The sequence below is a fragment of the Argentina silus genome (assembly GCF_951799395.1).
Source record: "Argentina silus genome assembly, chromosome: 5".
NCBI classification, from domain to species: domain Eukaryota; kingdom Metazoa; phylum Chordata; class Actinopteri; order Argentiniformes; family Argentinidae; genus Argentina; species Argentina silus.
Genome location: NC_139659.1, coordinates 6,809,632 through 6,826,626, shown reverse-complemented (window position 1 = coordinate 6,826,626; position 16,995 = coordinate 6,809,632). Strand labels below are relative to the sequence as shown.

Genomic DNA, 16,995 nt, shown 5'->3' with positions numbered 1-16,995 from the left:
TTCGGAAAAATGTGCTTTTTACTGGACGCCCCTTTTCATGTCCTGATATATACGGTTACATTACAAGTAGCTTAGGTCTCATGTGTGCATAGGTAACACAATCAAATTAATGGCAAGCCTCTAAGCATGAATATCAACTTAGACAGACTGTTCAGATGACAGATAGATAGATTCGATCTAGGATAGTCAGTAATGGACTGGCGGACCTTCATTTCCATTTCAATACTTGTTTTTACACGATGCCTTTACATTGTAACGCATACATTCCAGATCATCATAGGTCCAGATACAGAAGATGTTGTAGTGCATACAATAAATTGTATATGTATGGCTCTGATCCACACTCTGTCTATCTACATGGGTTCACCAGTCCAGACACTAGTTACAATGTAAATTGGTCTCCTGGCAACATTGAATGTGATGTCCATCACAGTCTCGGCGCTCTTCCACGCGACACACTCACCTGCGTGATGGAAATTATGTGACAGAAATATCCCCAATGCAGAGCTGGATTTCCATGAGATTCCCGACGCGAATGTTTTTTTTTTTTAAATTTTAAATGTTTTTTTAAAGCAAACTATCGACAAAAAATACGATCATGCTATCTCTATAATCTATAATTCTGCATCCATGTCCTCCATCGTAGGGCCAGGGACTGCCGTCGTTGCATTGAGTTCACTGATCACGACTGCCATCACAAGACCTGGAACACAGTGGCTCAATGTCCAAAATGGACAAGTTCCCTTGACTATGACTATGTTGCTTTCAATTCAGCACCAGCGCAATATTCTGAAGAGTGGACATCGTTGTCATTTCAGCTATTTGGATGGATGCCGTTTCTCTTTCGAGAGCGCGTGCGACAGTGGACGCCCGTTAATCGTGCCTGTACTCATCTATGATTATTATCATAGTGGGAGGCTAGAGCTGGGTTAGGGATGCAAGTATTTAAATAGATGCCCTTGCCTATAAAATGACGTAGAAGGTTACTAGGTTTGTTGTATCTATGAAAGCCAGGCCCATCGTCATCATCATCATCACAGCTCAACCCTCTAGCCTCCCCTACTACCCGCCAGATCGACAGAAAGCGCCTCCCAACGGTCAGATTATGTAATCGCAGATGAATTGAACATCACATGGGGTATGAGGTGGAAAGAAATAACAGATGATATCCAAACTCCACAAACCACAAATAAATACTCTTATCGTTGTCATAAAACATTGTTTATTGTGAGAGAACAACAGTACATTTTCAATTTCAGTGAAGTTCGTGTCAGGTAGGTAATTGCAAACTGCTAGTAAACTGCATAGCAAAAGAAAAATAAATAGTGCAACTATAAATTCCATGCATTTCAATAAGACGTTGCCCCAACAGTAGCAATGTCTGTGGAGAAGTGTTTGTTTAAATGTGTAATATTATGTGTGCTGGTTTAGTTTTGCATGAGGTCCATACAGAGATGAATGGGGTTAAATGCTGGTGGAATACCAACATGGAATTAACACAAAGCTATGGAATGTTTGAAGGAGAGAAAAACATATAATAAAATGGCAAAAGGCAAGCGATTACAAATGGGATAAAATACAATTACATGAAGTAATGTAACTGGCCAAAGAAACATCATCACTTGGTCATACAACTGGCATAAATAACATGTTTTCTAAATGCACCAGGAATCAACATGTTGATGAACATACAAAAAATGTAATAAATACAATTGTATGCGGTGTACAATGAAAAATTATGCGTAAAAATGTCCAACACAGAAATGGCAGTGATACATTCCAGGTGGATGAATGTCTCTGCAGGATAGGATCCTTTTGCCATTCATATTGATATTGATCCATAAAGCTGATTAAAAAACCTACATAATTTACCTGAATATGACAAGTAAAGCATATAAGATTTATCTTTTGGTGACTAAAAAAGTAAACGACTTTACAAATCTGCGTATTACTAAAATATACTCCAAAAATTGTGATTTTCCAAACATATACAAAAATATCCCCGAGTTATACATGTAGAAAAAATTCAGTGGGCTTCATTTACACTTGGGCAATGATACAGAGTTAAGATAAAGACTGGGACAATCGGTACTCTGTATCAAACTAAGCCACAAAAACAGTGTTATCTACAATGTCATCTAATAAAACAAGAGAACATTGCTATATATTGGCAGAGGAGCGTAGAACGTGAAATCTCTTCAGAGTCATGCGGATGGAACCCAGGTCGCGATTCACTCTCTCCAACCGTTTCTCTAAGGCCACCTATGGAGAAAACACACATTTAGTTGAAATAGCAATACATATTCAAAAACAAACTTGTGTTTTGAAGTGGATATTAAATTTCTGCCATATGTTTAATTATTTTCATTGATATCATTCTATTTTCTCAAATGAAGCATCTCACAATAACATGCCCAGCAAACATAACCACACTAAGATGATATATATTGCAGTTAGGAAACATATGTGAACATGAAGGTTTGAGGGGTGGTTGTGTCCAAGCGACCTTACCTCATCTAACCTGGCTTGCAGGCTTACTCTGCCCCCAGCTCCCGGCATGCGGCTCAGAGATGCCTCAATCTGCCAAACATACACAAATTACATAAATAAATATATAAATGAATAAACTAACACACAGCTGAAGCCATTTTGAAGTACTCATCAGATTAGTGAGGCAGGCCATGCTATGCTGGTAGTGGGGTGATTTGGTGGGTGGGGGGTGAGGAGTTAGCACCCTTCAGCAAGAACAGGATGGGGGGGGGGGGGGGTGAGCTGCCTCTATAAATAGAACTTATTAACAAAGGAGTCATTGAAAAACAATAACACCAGATTATGTCACAGGAGGGGTGGGGATTAGTGACTGTCTGGGCTATCAATCAGAGATGTATGGTGTTCATTTAAAGCAACATGGTAATTGCTACATTGGCAATTCTGTTTTTTTGTTTTGCATTGAATGGTATTTTCCCCATATTTTGCTGAGACACCTAAAACTGTTAGCGTAGATGGTAACTGTAATTGGCTCTGCCTCTCACCTGTTGTTTCTCCTGTGTGAGCTCATCAAACAGCCTCTCTGCGTCAACCAAGGAGTGGAGCCTGGTCTGGAGAGACAGGCCTGAGTCCTCCCCAGGGTCCTGAAGGTCCGGCCTACACCCCCCGACCCCGTGCTCCTCCCAGCCCAGCCTGGGGCCACTCTCAGCAGGGTCCACACTGCCAGAGAAGTCTGCAAAACCAATGCATGACTGCTGGGAGCCTGGGGGAAAGGGCAATCATCTTAGTTTATTTAATTATTGGTGGCTGGCTTTTAGTAACCTAAAAACTTGATAGTATCAAATTCAATACATTTTTGGACTCAAATTAAAGTGAGAGACATTACCTTCCTGTCTGTCCAGTGCTGTAAAGTGCAGTCTCTTCCTGGGGCTGGTGCTGTTGAACGAGTGGCATCTCTGGTCTAATGGCACATCAAACCTGCAACAGCCAACTGTTAGCCTCTAGTCTAGAGAACTGGGATACAGTTTGCAGGGAGGAGACACTGTATTTAACAGAGAAAACTAATTATCAGAGCACTCAGTAGCTTCAGTCCTGAAGTTCATAACATTAGTAACTGCACAGTAGCGTAAAAAGTGAAGTTAATGATATTATACTTAAAACAAACTCTGTGATAAGTGTAGCTGTTGTGCAGGTGCTAGGTATAGTTGTCATGGTTACCTGTTGTGCGGGTGTTGTTGTGTTATCGTGTTGTCAAACGCGGTGGAGTAGTTCTCTGTAGGGCAGCGTTTGGGACTGGACCTCGCAGAGAGAGGCATGATCAGGGTCTCTCTCTTAGCTGGCACAAAACATACAACACTTTATTAGTAGTTAACAATACTAATATAACAACAACATACACATGATCAATCAAAGAGAGAGACGAGGGAGCACATACTGGGTGTAACTGGGGGGAAGGTTCGCTGGGCGCGGGGAGGCAGAGATGAGGACCTGTGGCCTTCAGGAGACAAACTCCTCTGGGCCCTCAGCAGAGCTGCCCCCCTCTCTGGTGCAGTCCCTCCTCTCTCTGGTGCAGTCCCTCCTCTCTCTGGTGCAGTCCCTCCTCTCTCTGGTGCAGTCCCTCCCCTCTGTAGAGCAGTCCATCCCCTCTGTGGAGCAGTCCATCCCCTCTCGGGTGTAGTCCCTCCCCTCTCAGGTCCAATCCCTTCCCTCTCTGGTGCAGTCCCGCCTCTGTCCTCCACAGCCCTGCCCCTGTCCTCAACAGGCTCTCTGTGGCCCCACTCCATAAAACCCACAGTAGGCCTCCGGCTGCCCCGCCCTGCAGGAGATACACACAGCCACTGTCAGACACTGCCCAACACATGAACACTCCCAGACAGACAAATCCACACATACAGATTCAAATGCATATGTAAACACTCACACGCTAAAAGGCATGGTCAAATCATGTTGAGACAAACATTATATGGGTTTTATGTCCATTGGCAAACGTCTCATTTTTCACAAGAGGGAAACAGAAAACAAAAACACATTTCCCAAAAGACTGAGTACAGGGAGAAATAAAATGAAACCAGTTAAACTGCAGCTCCGGTGGAGCAGAGCCAAAATACAGCTTCAAATGAAATTAATTTGATGCACTTAGATGTCATCAAATAAGCATGTCAGCCAGGTTAGTGCCTCTGGGAAAAATTACAATCAGTGGAACTCCCAGATTTTTAAAGCAAGCTTGCTAAACTGAAGCGCTAGGAATCAGGCTTGAACTTGAGCCAAAATAATCATCATGAATGGATAAATTAAATACTCAGAGGTAGCCATTCTCTTGTTATTCGTGACTGTAGGCAGGACATGGATGGGAGCCAATGAGAGTGAGTCCTACTGTCTGAGGCGGAGCTGTTCTTACAGGGAGCCTGGCCCTCGGTGGCCCTGGTCTCCTCCAACTCTATCAGGGCCTTCATCACTGGGGTGAGGGGCCCCTCCCTCCTCCCAGGCTCCCTCTGGCCACCGCACTGCTCCTGGGGCTGCTCTCGTTCAGGGGGGGACTGACACCTACAGGACAAAACAGAACAGGACAGTCAATTTGTTTGACAGTCAATAGTCCAATCCATCAAGCACATCAGCAGAAGAAGAACGTTGTCAGGTAACAATACACTGCTATAACATCCACACTACCTCCGACTGTTGTCCATAGAGCCACTGGATCCTGCAGATTGGTCAGTTTTAGGACAGGGAGACTTCCTGTGGCTGTTTAATTGGTCGGTTTGGGGACAGGGAGACCTCCTATAGGTGTTCTCTGGTTCTCGTGGGTGTTTGCTGGGCGAGTGCAGCAGGTCAGGGTGGTGCAACAGACTGGGGAAGTTAACACAACAGCTGAAGTCAGGGAGAATGTGGGGTACAGATGGGCCAACCCACAGCAACATTCACGGATAAACGTCTATTATTATAGGGGTACGTACCCGGCCCCAGAGGGCTGTGTGTGGCTGTGGGGGGCGTAGCGTGCCCTAGCCTGGTTCTCATGTTCCAGTTGCTTCACCTGACTCTCCAGCTTAGAGACCACCCTGGGGGAGCAAACACAGAGACATTTAGATGCTGTTGGGTCTATAGATATAGGTTAATGTTCTATCTGGCACTCATGAGGCAGGGAAAAGCAAGTTACCCGTAGGAATAAATCATATTGCTTTGACCTAGCCTGAGTCTATAGATCTGTACAGGTGAAGGAGATAGGACAACAAGAGGAAGCCAGAGAGATTCACTCTAACCAGGAACACTTTATATGAGGCCTTCTGTCATGAGGGATTCCTAGTGCTGTCATAAGCATTATGACACTAATGTCAGATTATGGCTCATTACGTAACTGTGTCCTGTTTTATCATGCTCATCCTGTCACAGGAGAAATCTGCAGTTACCTCCTCAGTTCAGATATCTGTTCATTGGCATCAAAGAGCTTGTTCTCTGTTGAATTCAAGTTGTCCTGTTGACAGAATAAAGGGACAGCTTTATTAGAGAAGGATATGGAAGAAACTAAAGACATGGAATAAAAGGTCAAATAAAAAGTATGATATTGAGTTCATGATTTCAGCTTTGTTTTATGTTTTGTCTGCATTCCCCCTCTGATAATAGGAGGTCCACATACTTACTCTGACCCTTCATTTGTGAAGTAGAATAGAAATAATAGAATAGAAGTGTTACCTTCACCCCCTCGTGGTCTTTCCGCAGTGAGTCGTACTCCCCCAGAAGCTGAGGAGGAAACAACACACAAACCCCTGAGTCATGGTGGCTCAACATCACCATGCTATTCAATCAAACTCTGCTGTTTAAATCCCCAAGCTTCAGCACAATAGATGATTTCAAGGTCCCCTGCACACATCAGCCAAGGTAATGAAAGGGCAGCTCAAATACAAAACTACGAAAGGGAACTTGACGAGACAATGAACTCAAATTGCAAATTTACCACATGGATACCACAAAAGTAGAGTTATCGACTCAAAATTTGGGTTCATTTAATGGGCATTCCAATTGTTGAGAGACAAACAATGGGAGCAGTAGGACCCCGGTGAGAATCAATGGGCCTCATGTCATCAATCATGTGTACGCATGGATTTCCTCTTAAGTCATGCGTAAGAACAAATTCCTGAACTTTTCAGCATTCTTAGTTGAAATATGTTTTTGAGATAAGAATACATTTACAAGTGCTCCAGACCACTCGTATCCACATTTGTGGATGGGCATCCTCATCCTATTCTGGGCGTTTACTTATGCTGAATCACAACTACCTGCACATGCACGCAATTTAAGATGATTTGGCATTTATCATCATATGCACTCAGGTTAGAACACAATTTAGTCTATCTGCACATTTTATGAATCACATGTTGGTTTTGCGTATGAGTGTTTTTAAATAACACATTTGTGCATTATTTAAAAACATATTGATGAATAAGGACCAACGTTTCAGAGGTTGAAGGTGCTAATCCTATTGAAAGGCTAAATTCTATATAACCTGTACTTTCTGACTCACGTCCTGCAGCATCTTGTACTCTCTCTCCCTCCTGTCCTCTCTCTCGTCTGATTCCCTGCAGGCGTTCTGCAGAGCCTCCTCTAACTGGTGTACTCGGGTCCTCAGACGGGCGGCTGAGGCATCCTTCTCCTTGCCAGAGCGTTTACTCTCCTCCAATCGCTGCTGCAGGGCTGTTACCATGGCACCCGCCACAGCATATCGCTCTGGCCAGTCCACCTACAGGGTGGATTGAAATTTCCAATGATCAATGAAAATGCCCCACACAGGTATACCTTCTTAAGCATTGAGACCGAATGTTTCTACCAGTCAAGGTAAGACTTACCAGTTTTTTCTCCAGTATGCAGTTCTTGGTTTCAAGCTCCTGGATGCGGCTGCTGGCCTCAGTCAGAGCTCTCTCCAGGTGATCACAGCGCTCTCGGAGGGCCTGATTGCTCTTCTCCAGGTCCTGAGGCAGGTCTCTTAGGTTCAGTTTGTCTCTCAGGGCTCTGATCTCAGACTCGTAGTAGGCCTTTAGATCAGCCACGTGCTTGGCGTGCTTCTCTCTCAGGTTCTGCCTTAGTCTAATGAGAGAGAGAAAGAGAGAGAGAGAGAGAGAGAGAGAGAACAGGGGGAGGGGAGGAAAACAGGAGATGAAGGGATGAGATGGTGCCGTGTGGAGGGCAAGAAAGGATCAGACAGTCATGACAGGAATTAGTAAATTCTAATTCTTAAGGCTTAAGCTACACTAGGTAACATGGGCATGGCACCATAAAGAACGTACTGATACAACACATCACACTCACAGAGAGAGGACCACAGGATCTTCTAACGAAGCTGCTCTCTCCATACGAGGACTGCCTGCACGCAAAGGACTGACGCCCGAGGGTGTGTGCATCTCCCGCGTGTGTGACTGCGGTTTCAGGGTGCTGGTGTGTGTGTGACTGCCCTCCTCCTCACTGGCGAGAGGGGCACTGGCTCTGTGTTGTTGGCTATTGGAGAGAAAGTAGGGCTGAGTCCTGGCCTGGGAGGTAGAGGGGACCCCCAGGGAAGGTGAAGCCTGTGAAGAGTGTACTTTGGCTGGGGTAGGTGTGGTGGCTGAGAGGCTGGAGGCATTGGAGGTGCAGTCTGTGTCTCCAGGGTTGGCACTGCCCTCTACCATGCTGTCTGGGCTGACAGGGGTTCCCACGCAAGGGTAAGGGAGGGGCTGAGTGGGGAAGGAGGGGCTGCTGAAGTAGGAAGGGGAGGTGAAGCCGGAGGTGCGGTCTGACTGACGCACATGAACAGTTGGATCCAGGGTTAACACCTAGAACACAGGGTCAAATGTGACACTGAACTAAGGAAGTGAGAAAGCATTGGGTTTCTCCCAGGCGCACAGATGTGATCTGACTGCTAATGTGAGCAGTCTGTGTGTGTGTGTGTGTGTGTGTGTGTGTGTGTGTGTGTGTGTGTGTGTGTGTGTGTGTGTGTGTACAGTACCTGTGGTGACATAGGGCTGGATGTGAGGGAGCCATCCCAGTCTGTGCGCTTGGAGTCTGTTCTCTGTTTGTTCTGGTAGATCTCTCTCAGAGAAATTCTGGGCTCCTCTTGTGGGGTCTGGGGGAAACATAGATAGGATACTCTCTGAAAAAAATATTCTGCTACAATAAAATTACAATTTATAAAGGCACAGTGAATCTTTTCAGTGCTACCATAGTCTTTACTGACCAGACTCATGGAGGTCTCCTGCAGCAGGAGGTAGGCACCACTGTCAAAGCTGTCAGGTAGGGGGCGATAGAGCTCACTCTCATCCAGGCGCCAGTACGTCAGACCTGAGGGACATAGTGAGGAGTCCAATCTAACTAAGCAAACAACGTGCCTTATTACTCCAATCTTATAGAATCGTTATTAAAGAACTGTGATTTCAAAAGGTGACATTAAACCTCTCCATATCTAGAGTGCCTTCCATTATATTTGGAGAGTGAAGCTAAAATTGGAATACGTATGGACGTTAAGGGTATAGTAAAACCAATTATTAAAGACCTTGGGGTTCTCCCGGGTGCACAGATACCCACACGCAAGGACTGTCATCTGACTGCTAATGTGAGCAGTGTGTGTGTGTGTGTGTGTGTGTGTGATTTTACCTGAGGCCTCAGACACAAGGCTATCACTCCTCCTGAGGGGGAATGAGTTAGAAGAGGGCACAGACGATCGATGCTGAAACCCAATAGAGAAGAGAGAATGAGACTCAAAAGCAGTGATGCGATTGCACAACAAGATTAACACAATGGGGAGAGGGGGACAGAACCAGCATAATAATTAGATACACATGTATAAAATAGCTTTCCCATTGCTCAAGTTGGCTAGGTTTAAGGCTAGGCTCACCTGGTCCTGGAGGTCTGTGTGCTCCAGGGAGCCGTCTCTGAGGCTGTTCCTGGGGGAGGGCTGCTGCTGCTGCTGTTCCTGGAGCTCTGAGGCCTGAGGTGAGGTCTGCCCTGCCTTGCTCTTCTTGGGTCTGCGTTTCTGCCTCTGAGCCCAGGAGGTCAATGGCTGGCTGGAACCACACAAAGGGCAGGTGTCAAAGACATGGTATTTAATTGGTGTTTAAAGCTATGGGTGGGAGCCTTAGTTGGAAAATGTTTGTTTGTGATTTGTACACTGCTGTTCTTCTGACTACTACAAAAGAAAAGCATTCTCCATAGAACAGACACCTACGTGGAGGTTCTCTGTTGCTTGGCCTGAAGGCTAGGATTGGCTGCTTCAGCTCTAGGTGGCATCTCATTGGGTAAGCTCTGCTGATGCCCAATCAGGGTTGTCTCTGTATGGTCCTGGAGGGGAGGGGACAAGTGGGTCTCCTCTCCCCCCTGTCCAGGCTCCTCTGTTCCCCCCGGAGTCCTTGTCTGCTCCATGCCAGTATCCCAGGGAGACAGGGTTCCATAGCCACTGCTCAGTACTGTAGCTGCCCGCTCTTCAGTGCTCTCTCCTGTCCGAGTAGTTCTGTGCCCAGGGGGTTGGGGTGAAGGTGACATAGAGATGAGAGGTGGAGGAGCAGACAAGCGTCCGTTCCCATTCGGCAGGTCCGTGGGAGTTGGCGGGTCATTGTGGTGCAAGGGGTACCCCTTGGTGGTAATAGCAGGGGTTGATGTGTATTCGGGGTGTGGCTGTGCGCCCTGGCGGTTCTGGAGCTGAACCAGAGCTTTAATCTCATCCTGTATCAGCTGAGGGAGGACAACAACAACAAGTCTCAACATGCATCATAATATTCAATATTCAAGTCCTCATCTGGGAGCTCTATTTGGCATTCAGGACCAATATACTCTCAGGAGAATCTTGAGATTTAAGACAATCATGCATGAAAAATCATGAAAAAGTTGCTTAAAGTAAGCTGACCTGTATTTGGCACTGGTATTGCTCTTGTTGAGCGAGGATTTGCTCCTGGTATTGCTTCTCCACCAGCTGAAACAGATGCAACCATCGGCCCTATTTGGGAAATAGAAATACAATATATTCAACACTGTTCTTCAAAGGTATATGTGTGAGAATACTTTTAAAATCATACATAAATTGACACATTGGGACATTTACACTAACTGTGTTGCACATATTTGATATGACACTTGAATATAGCCCACTTAGTTACTACAAATCTATAAACTGTAAAACCAGTTATGAGATTGCGGGCAGAAATAAGACAGCTGTGGATCACTGTCAGGGCTGAGGCTCACAGCTGGGGACTGTGTGTGTGTGTGTGTGTGTGTGTGTGTGTGTGTGTGTGTGTGTGTGTGTGTGTGTGTAGGGGAGGTGCACCCCGAGAAGCAGCTGTGCTCTAGATATGATGTGAGAAGGGAAGAGATTGTACTATGCTCTCAAAGGGGATGGGGGGTGATGCAGAATACATAAACCATAATCCGTTGAAGCTCTAGATGTCCAGATAGACAGGCAAGTCATGTTCGATAGATTTCAACTATCAAACCGTCTAAAATTGCTTCAACGATGGGATGAAGTTTGAACCATTTGAAAAAGGATTGTCCTGTATTCAAGGCTTGGGAATGCTAACTGTGTGAGGTGGCACTCTGAATCACAGTTGTCCGTTTTCCACAAATCATCTCCCATGTCTGAAAGGATCAGCTGGAGAGTGGTGATGTGTGCAGTCTGGGGTGTGTGTGTGTGTGCGCATGCATGTGTGTGTGTGTGTGTGTGTGTGGTTTGGTTTGGTTTGAAAATGTGTGTGGTCCACTCTAGGGTCTGTTTGCACATTTGCGTGTGTGGTCAGCTGAGATCCACAGGGAAACCAAAACCGTCAGCCCAGAAATGAAGTTGCTGGATGGCCAACACAGTGCAATGGCCTCACACACGCACACACGCAAACCATTCTGAGTATCTATTGCTTCTGGTTCTCTGACCTCACAGTCCTTCCAGATCTCAGGGTCTGTCTCCCCACTGCTCTGGATCTCCTGCACTAGGGCTCTGAGGGTCTCCAGAGAGCTGGGGTTGATGAAGGGGAGGCTCCTCCCTGGCCCGAATGCCTCCTCTGTACTCAGACACAGGCTCCTACAGCATACAGAGACACATTTAATGGACATTTGAACAAGTGAGTGATCTACAAGGGTCATGGGTAGGGGAGAAGGGTTCTCCACTGTCCCAACTCCTACCTGATCTTCTGGGGGATATTGCATGCTTTTGTGATGTCCGTTGGTCTGCTCTCTGCGGGTCCTCCTGCTGTTTTGGAGGAGCAGGTGAGGCCCTCCTCAGGCCCAGCCAGCCCAGAGGCTGAAGTCCCCTCTGAGGACACCAGGGAGGCCTCGCTCTCCTTGCCTCCATCCCCATTAGCATCAACATGGCAGTGGCTCAGGGCCCCCGAGCTGGATACATCCTCAGAGATACTGTCATCTGTGGACATGCTTAAGGGCCGGCGCACAGGAGAGTCTGATACCTAAGGGGAGTGACAGTTAAGAAACAAATTAGTGTTTCCCTTAACATAAGGCTACTTGCAGGAATGGCCCACAACCCTTGGCTCAGCATATGTGGCCTGATGCATGAGAAGCACTGGCTTAATAGCTTCTATTGGATTCAGTTAAATGTTATTGATGTTTGCAGCCCTGAATGTTGCTCTGGGGGCATAAGGCCACCAAGGAAAACAAATCCATGGAAAGAATAAAGGTAGACTTTGTTGTCACTGTTTCAGATACAGCCTTTCTCTAGAAGGTCCCCAGTAAATGGCCAGTGGTGTGGAACATAGACAAAGCTCAAATTCAGACCTATTTTGAGGCATGAAAACATCTGGTGAAACAAACTACCCCTTGAGCTCACATTCATGTGGAATACAATGACATGTCTGTGGGGTGTAGCTACACAGAACTAACAAGTGCCTAGGCCCAGAGGTAATGACAGTTCACTACATGCATGGGACATTTGTATATATAGAATATATAGCACTAGCTATAACACTTGATAGTTCAGAATCAGTGTGGAAGACTTGCTAAAAGACTTATTGTTGTTACAAGGGCATCGTCCTCCAACATACAGCTATCAAGGAGAAGCTGTGATCAAGTCCATTATATTTTAAATAGCTCTTAAAGAAGGGAGCTTGTGATGCATAACCAGCCTCCTGTCCTAACTTGCAGCCCGTAAACTGTATAGTCAACGTAGCTAATACTAGCTTGCTGGCTAGCTTTGATTGATTGTGTGCCAAGCTACGTTAGCTAGGTATCTCGTTAAATAGCCAGATTTATTGTTACATCTCGTAGTTCACCTTGCTGCTTGCCATGATAATCCACATTGGGAAGCTTGGCTGGCCAGTTTGTCACTGTCTGGATCCTACAGGCTAGCTGGCGGAGTAATCAAGCTAGCAAAACTAGCTAACTGAGGCTTGCAAGCATAGACGCTTTACGGATGCATTGATGATGTAGCCTGTCTACAGTTTCCCAAGCACATCACAGATGAATTGATAGATAGGGGTAACTAGCGATGTAGAGAACATCTATTTTATACACAGCTAGACTTGACTTACCAGTTAACTTGTAACGTTACTTCACCCATATTTCCTCCTCAAGAAAGACTAATCTACTGCACCTAGTACTGTACTGCAGTTTGTGCAGAACAACGTTCGCTTGGCTTACATTGCGCAATGTCCAATTGGCCAAATGGGATCGGAAACCGATGATCCGATTGGCTGGTCTTCCTTATAGCACAACTCGGTTCTCTCATACAATCATTCTTATTGGCTGTGATGCATAAACGCTGTACGGTTGAAAAACACAACAATGGATCTGATTGGCCAGTGAACTCCGGTTAAATGTTGCAATTAGAAGAGCCATGAACCCAGCCAGAGGAGCCGTCGACATGTTTCAGGGGCATACTGTACACACAATATTGTTATGTTACACAACGTCGTGCCCCTGTGAATACAGCTATTTTTATTTTTTTAGATGAGACTGTGCGATCAGTGCATGCGGGGAGACAATAATGACAGTTACATTGAAGTGACGGTTACATTGATCATATTTGGGAGGGATTACAGAATGGGCTACCCTGATCCCATCACCGCCATAACACTGTAGAGCTTGTGGCCTCTGATTTGTACTGTAATTAAATGACTGAAATCAAATGCTCTTGGTTTCTCCTATACTGCTACTGCGTCTACTATACACGATGTTCTTTCCCCTCTATGCTTGTCAGTAAACTACAGCAGTTATTGACTAGTACATTATGTTTATCTGTTGTGAAAAAGGGGGTGAGATGAACCTCTGTCTTCTCGGCTCCCCAAGTACTCAGTTGGGGAGATGGAGTTGGAAGGGCATAGAAGCATGATAAAAGGGATTTTGGGATCTGTGAAATCTGGATTAGGACACTTCCTGGATTGATTTCACAATCAAAACCACAGGCAGTAAAAGAGCCAAACAATGACCACTGTATTGAAAATACATTTTATTACACTGAGTAATAAATACATACAAAGATGCAAGTAACAGCATTTTCATCATTAATACCCAAAAAGAACCTAAACATGAATGAACCAATGCATTTGGCACTTTTCTGTCCTTCACTCACTCATCCATGTGTTAAAATCCGTGTTAAAAGGGTCTGTAATCCAGACCAAAATCTATCAAAAAAGTTCCTCTCCTTGTCTAAGTCTGTACAAATCATGCAGTTTCTACTATTAACCATGGTCCGTGATGGGGCCATTTGCATGCAAAAAAAAAAAAAAAAAAAAATCACTATTTGTTTTAAATATCAAGTCAGGAAACAGACTCAAAATGGGGCACAAAGAAAAAAACTAAAATCATGTAATTTGTATTCCAATTATCAGTGTGTGAATTCAATTCTAGAATGTCCCCCACCTCACCCTTAGGTCACAACCTTTCATATTTTCAAAACATTCCTTGTTTGTTTCATTCCTCCTTTAAGGAATATGCCATGAAGCAGTCTTTTAAATGGTGAGAGACAAACACACTGTTGGTTCTTGTTGGAGAGGAGTGTGCTTCCATCACTTGCGAGGCTAGGACCTGGCATTTCTCTCAGTCTCTGCCAAACATTCACGCACCAGTCCTCTAGCGTGAATTATACCTTTGGGGGGGAAAAAATACATCATTCAATGTATGATAACCCTGTCTCAGTCAGTTTAGTAGGGGAACTGTTGTGCTTTGTTAAGTACTTGGCTAGTTCAATGCTGATACACAATACACATATTGTATGAGTATAGCCACCTAACAATCCCAGTTCTATAAGCAGACACTTTAGTTCTACACATAGTGCCACAATGAACAAAGTAAGTTGTGATGTTAACGTTTACAGGGGAGGGTGTATGGTAGTCACACATTACCTCGTTTTAGTCTCTCCATTGCACTCTTGCTCCCGGCATAAGTTGGCCTTATTTCCTTCCCAAGCTCCTCAATGATGGTCAGCAGCTCTGCATATTTACTCTGAGGCACTTGGCTCCCACTTGATCCCTGACATAAGAGTAGAATGATAAATCTGTCAGTTTAAAACGCCAACAAATTCCATAACATTAATGTAATTATTTATATTACCAGTAAGATCTCTTGTAGAACAATAGCAGGTACATTGCATGCGGTTCATTTACCTGAGAAAATCCCAAGGAGGGTGGTCCATAGTCATTCACAAGTGGCCTGTACGACTGCAATGTCGCCAGGTTGGCTGAGGGAGACTGGATGTTTCCAACTGCTAAGAGAAAAACACAAATATGGATCAATACACTTCCCAGTTCACGAGATAATGTTGACATGGGAAATCGAAGACAACAACCTTAATCAACATACGTTTTGTATGTTCAGTATGTTCAGATTGGGATTTGTGGGCACGTTTTTCCTAATGCAATAATGCAATAAGCGTTGTCAAACACTAGATGTCCTCGAAGGGTCATAAAAGAATACCCTTGCAGATCAATCAACAGCTCCGCGAGAGACTATCATGGAGGAAACGGAACAGGGCTGACTTAAAGAAGCCAAAGTGATACATTTTTGTCACAATGTAACGGCAACCCCCGGGTGGGTTCGGACACAGAACAATGGGGGTTCATTTTCGGAAAAGAAGGAATTTCACACCTTTGTCCTTGTCTTACCGATGTTGTTGAGGGATTGGGCTTTTTACATTAGTAATAATGGCGGATATGAATTAGCCTAGCTCCCACGATCTGACCCTATATATATAACTGGACAAAAACTACAGACACGGTCTTTCTCCAGGTATTCTCCGAAACCCCGAATTTACCACTCGATTTAACGGATGGATGATTGAATTTTAACCAATATTTTTTTCTTACCCTGGTTCCCGGAAGTTCCAGGAATGTGCTGGTGGACATTGGGTTTGTAAGACATTCCCAAAGACATTGTAAATTAAAGAAATAAAAATGACCCGAAATTCAGTGAAGCGTCTGTCTCTCACTTTTTGTTTACAACAGCGGCACCGGCAAATATGGCCGTCACTTTATATTGACACCCACAATGCATTCTATCCACCACAATAGAATTATCTGACCTAAAATGGTTAAAACGTGATTTTCCACGAATTAATTAATTTCTAAAACAAAAACAATTTTAGCTTTTTTCAGATGTTATACATCACAAATTATTAATACGTTTTTTTAAGTTTAAAAACAATACAGAGATATACATACATGTTCAAATCACTGGTAAATCCAATGGATTTAATAGCACATGTAAAACTTATGGGCTACTCAGTATGGGAAAAAATAGTTTAAATACTAAACTTTAACACCAAAACGTGAGCAATGATAATGCGCACAACGAATAATCATTTTACTAACGAGAACTCTATATTTATTGTTTCAACCACGAATTCTAAACAATGGGATCAAAAGTTTAGACACCCTGGAGAGATGAGCTTTAAAGCACCTAAAACGTGACAGTCTATGGAAAACAGACCTCCACAAAATTGTTGGTCAAGTTCCAATAAGAATCAATGGTCATGACTCAAGCAATAGCTTTTCTTTGACAATTTATCCACCATTACGGATGATGAAAGATAACAAGAATTGAAAAGAAACCTAATTTTGAGATACCTGGCTTTGTCTGAGGAGACGCATCCATTGTTGACTCACTTTGCTACGCTTCCCACTAAACTTGCCCTGCTATCAAAATATGATGGCTATCTTCAGAAATCAAACAATTCGCTTGTGCCAGGCACGTGGACTGTTGGGTCTTCTTCTGGAGATTGTCTCTGTGCTACTGATGATTTGCGGGACCCAGGACGCGGTCACTCACTTGACCATTGGTGGACAAGGAGCGGTCACGTTTTACGGCCCAATCATAGCTTTGAGCGTCATGGCCTTAGAGCAAGCTGTAGGGACTCCCCAAAAGTCTTTAGGAACCTAATAACCCAAGACAAACACACTTTCACAATCTTCTTGATCATTCTTTAATGGTGCTACATGTTAATCTCATGTATATTAAGAATGTTACTCTAATTTTTTAGTTCCTGTTGGGGAATGAGTATGGAAAGTAGAAAACTCGATTGTAGCTGAGTAGACAAGTGCTCAAAATATGAAAAACAGACAAAAC

General features: G+C 44.3%; 2 protein-coding genes across 4 annotated transcripts; both read right to left on the bottom strand.

Moving 5' to 3' along the window:
- Positions 1–1,205: 1,205 nt before the first annotated feature.
- mphosph9 (M-phase phosphoprotein 9) lies at positions 1,206–13,076 on the bottom strand. Of its 2 annotated transcripts, none has more exons than XM_083670167.1 (23): positions 12,966–13,076; positions 11,608–11,888; positions 11,359–11,506; positions 10,346–10,435; positions 9,671–10,173; positions 9,341–9,509; positions 9,100–9,172; positions 8,684–8,787; positions 8,456–8,572; positions 7,783–8,282; positions 7,323–7,560; positions 7,001–7,216; positions 6,172–6,219; positions 5,889–5,953; positions 5,439–5,540; positions 5,155–5,331; positions 4,862–5,031; positions 3,923–4,303; positions 3,706–3,823; positions 3,374–3,465; positions 3,033–3,250; positions 2,512–2,580; positions 1,206–2,262 (listed from the first exon to the last, which is right to left on the bottom strand). In XM_083670167.1, exons 2-23 carry the CDS (start codon positions 11,853–11,855, stop codon positions 2,161–2,163), a joined length of 3,948 nt encoding a protein of 1,315 aa, XP_083526293.1. In that variant the 5' UTR covers positions 11,856–11,888; positions 12,966–13,076; the 3' UTR covers positions 1,206–2,160. The 2 variants fall into 2 exon arrangements, with proteins under 2 accessions (XP_083526293.1, XP_083526294.1); XM_083670168.1 differs by having other exon boundaries at positions 4,886–5,031.
- A 789-nt stretch (positions 13,077–13,865) lies between these two features.
- cdk2ap1 (cyclin dependent kinase 2 associated protein 1) lies at positions 13,866–15,865 on the bottom strand. Of its 2 annotated transcripts, none has more exons than XM_083670410.1 (4): positions 15,738–15,865; positions 15,039–15,139; positions 14,778–14,904; positions 13,866–14,521 (listed from the first exon to the last, which is right to left on the bottom strand). In XM_083670410.1, the coding sequence occupies exons 1-4, from the start codon at positions 15,802–15,804 to the stop codon at positions 14,454–14,456; spliced, it is 363 nt and encodes a 120-aa protein (XP_083526536.1). In that variant the 5' UTR covers positions 15,805–15,865; the 3' UTR covers positions 13,866–14,453. The 2 variants fall into 2 exon arrangements, with proteins under 2 accessions (XP_083526536.1, XP_083526537.1); XM_083670411.1 differs by having other exon boundaries at positions 15,039–15,136.
- Positions 15,866–16,995: the final 1,130 nt, after the last annotated feature.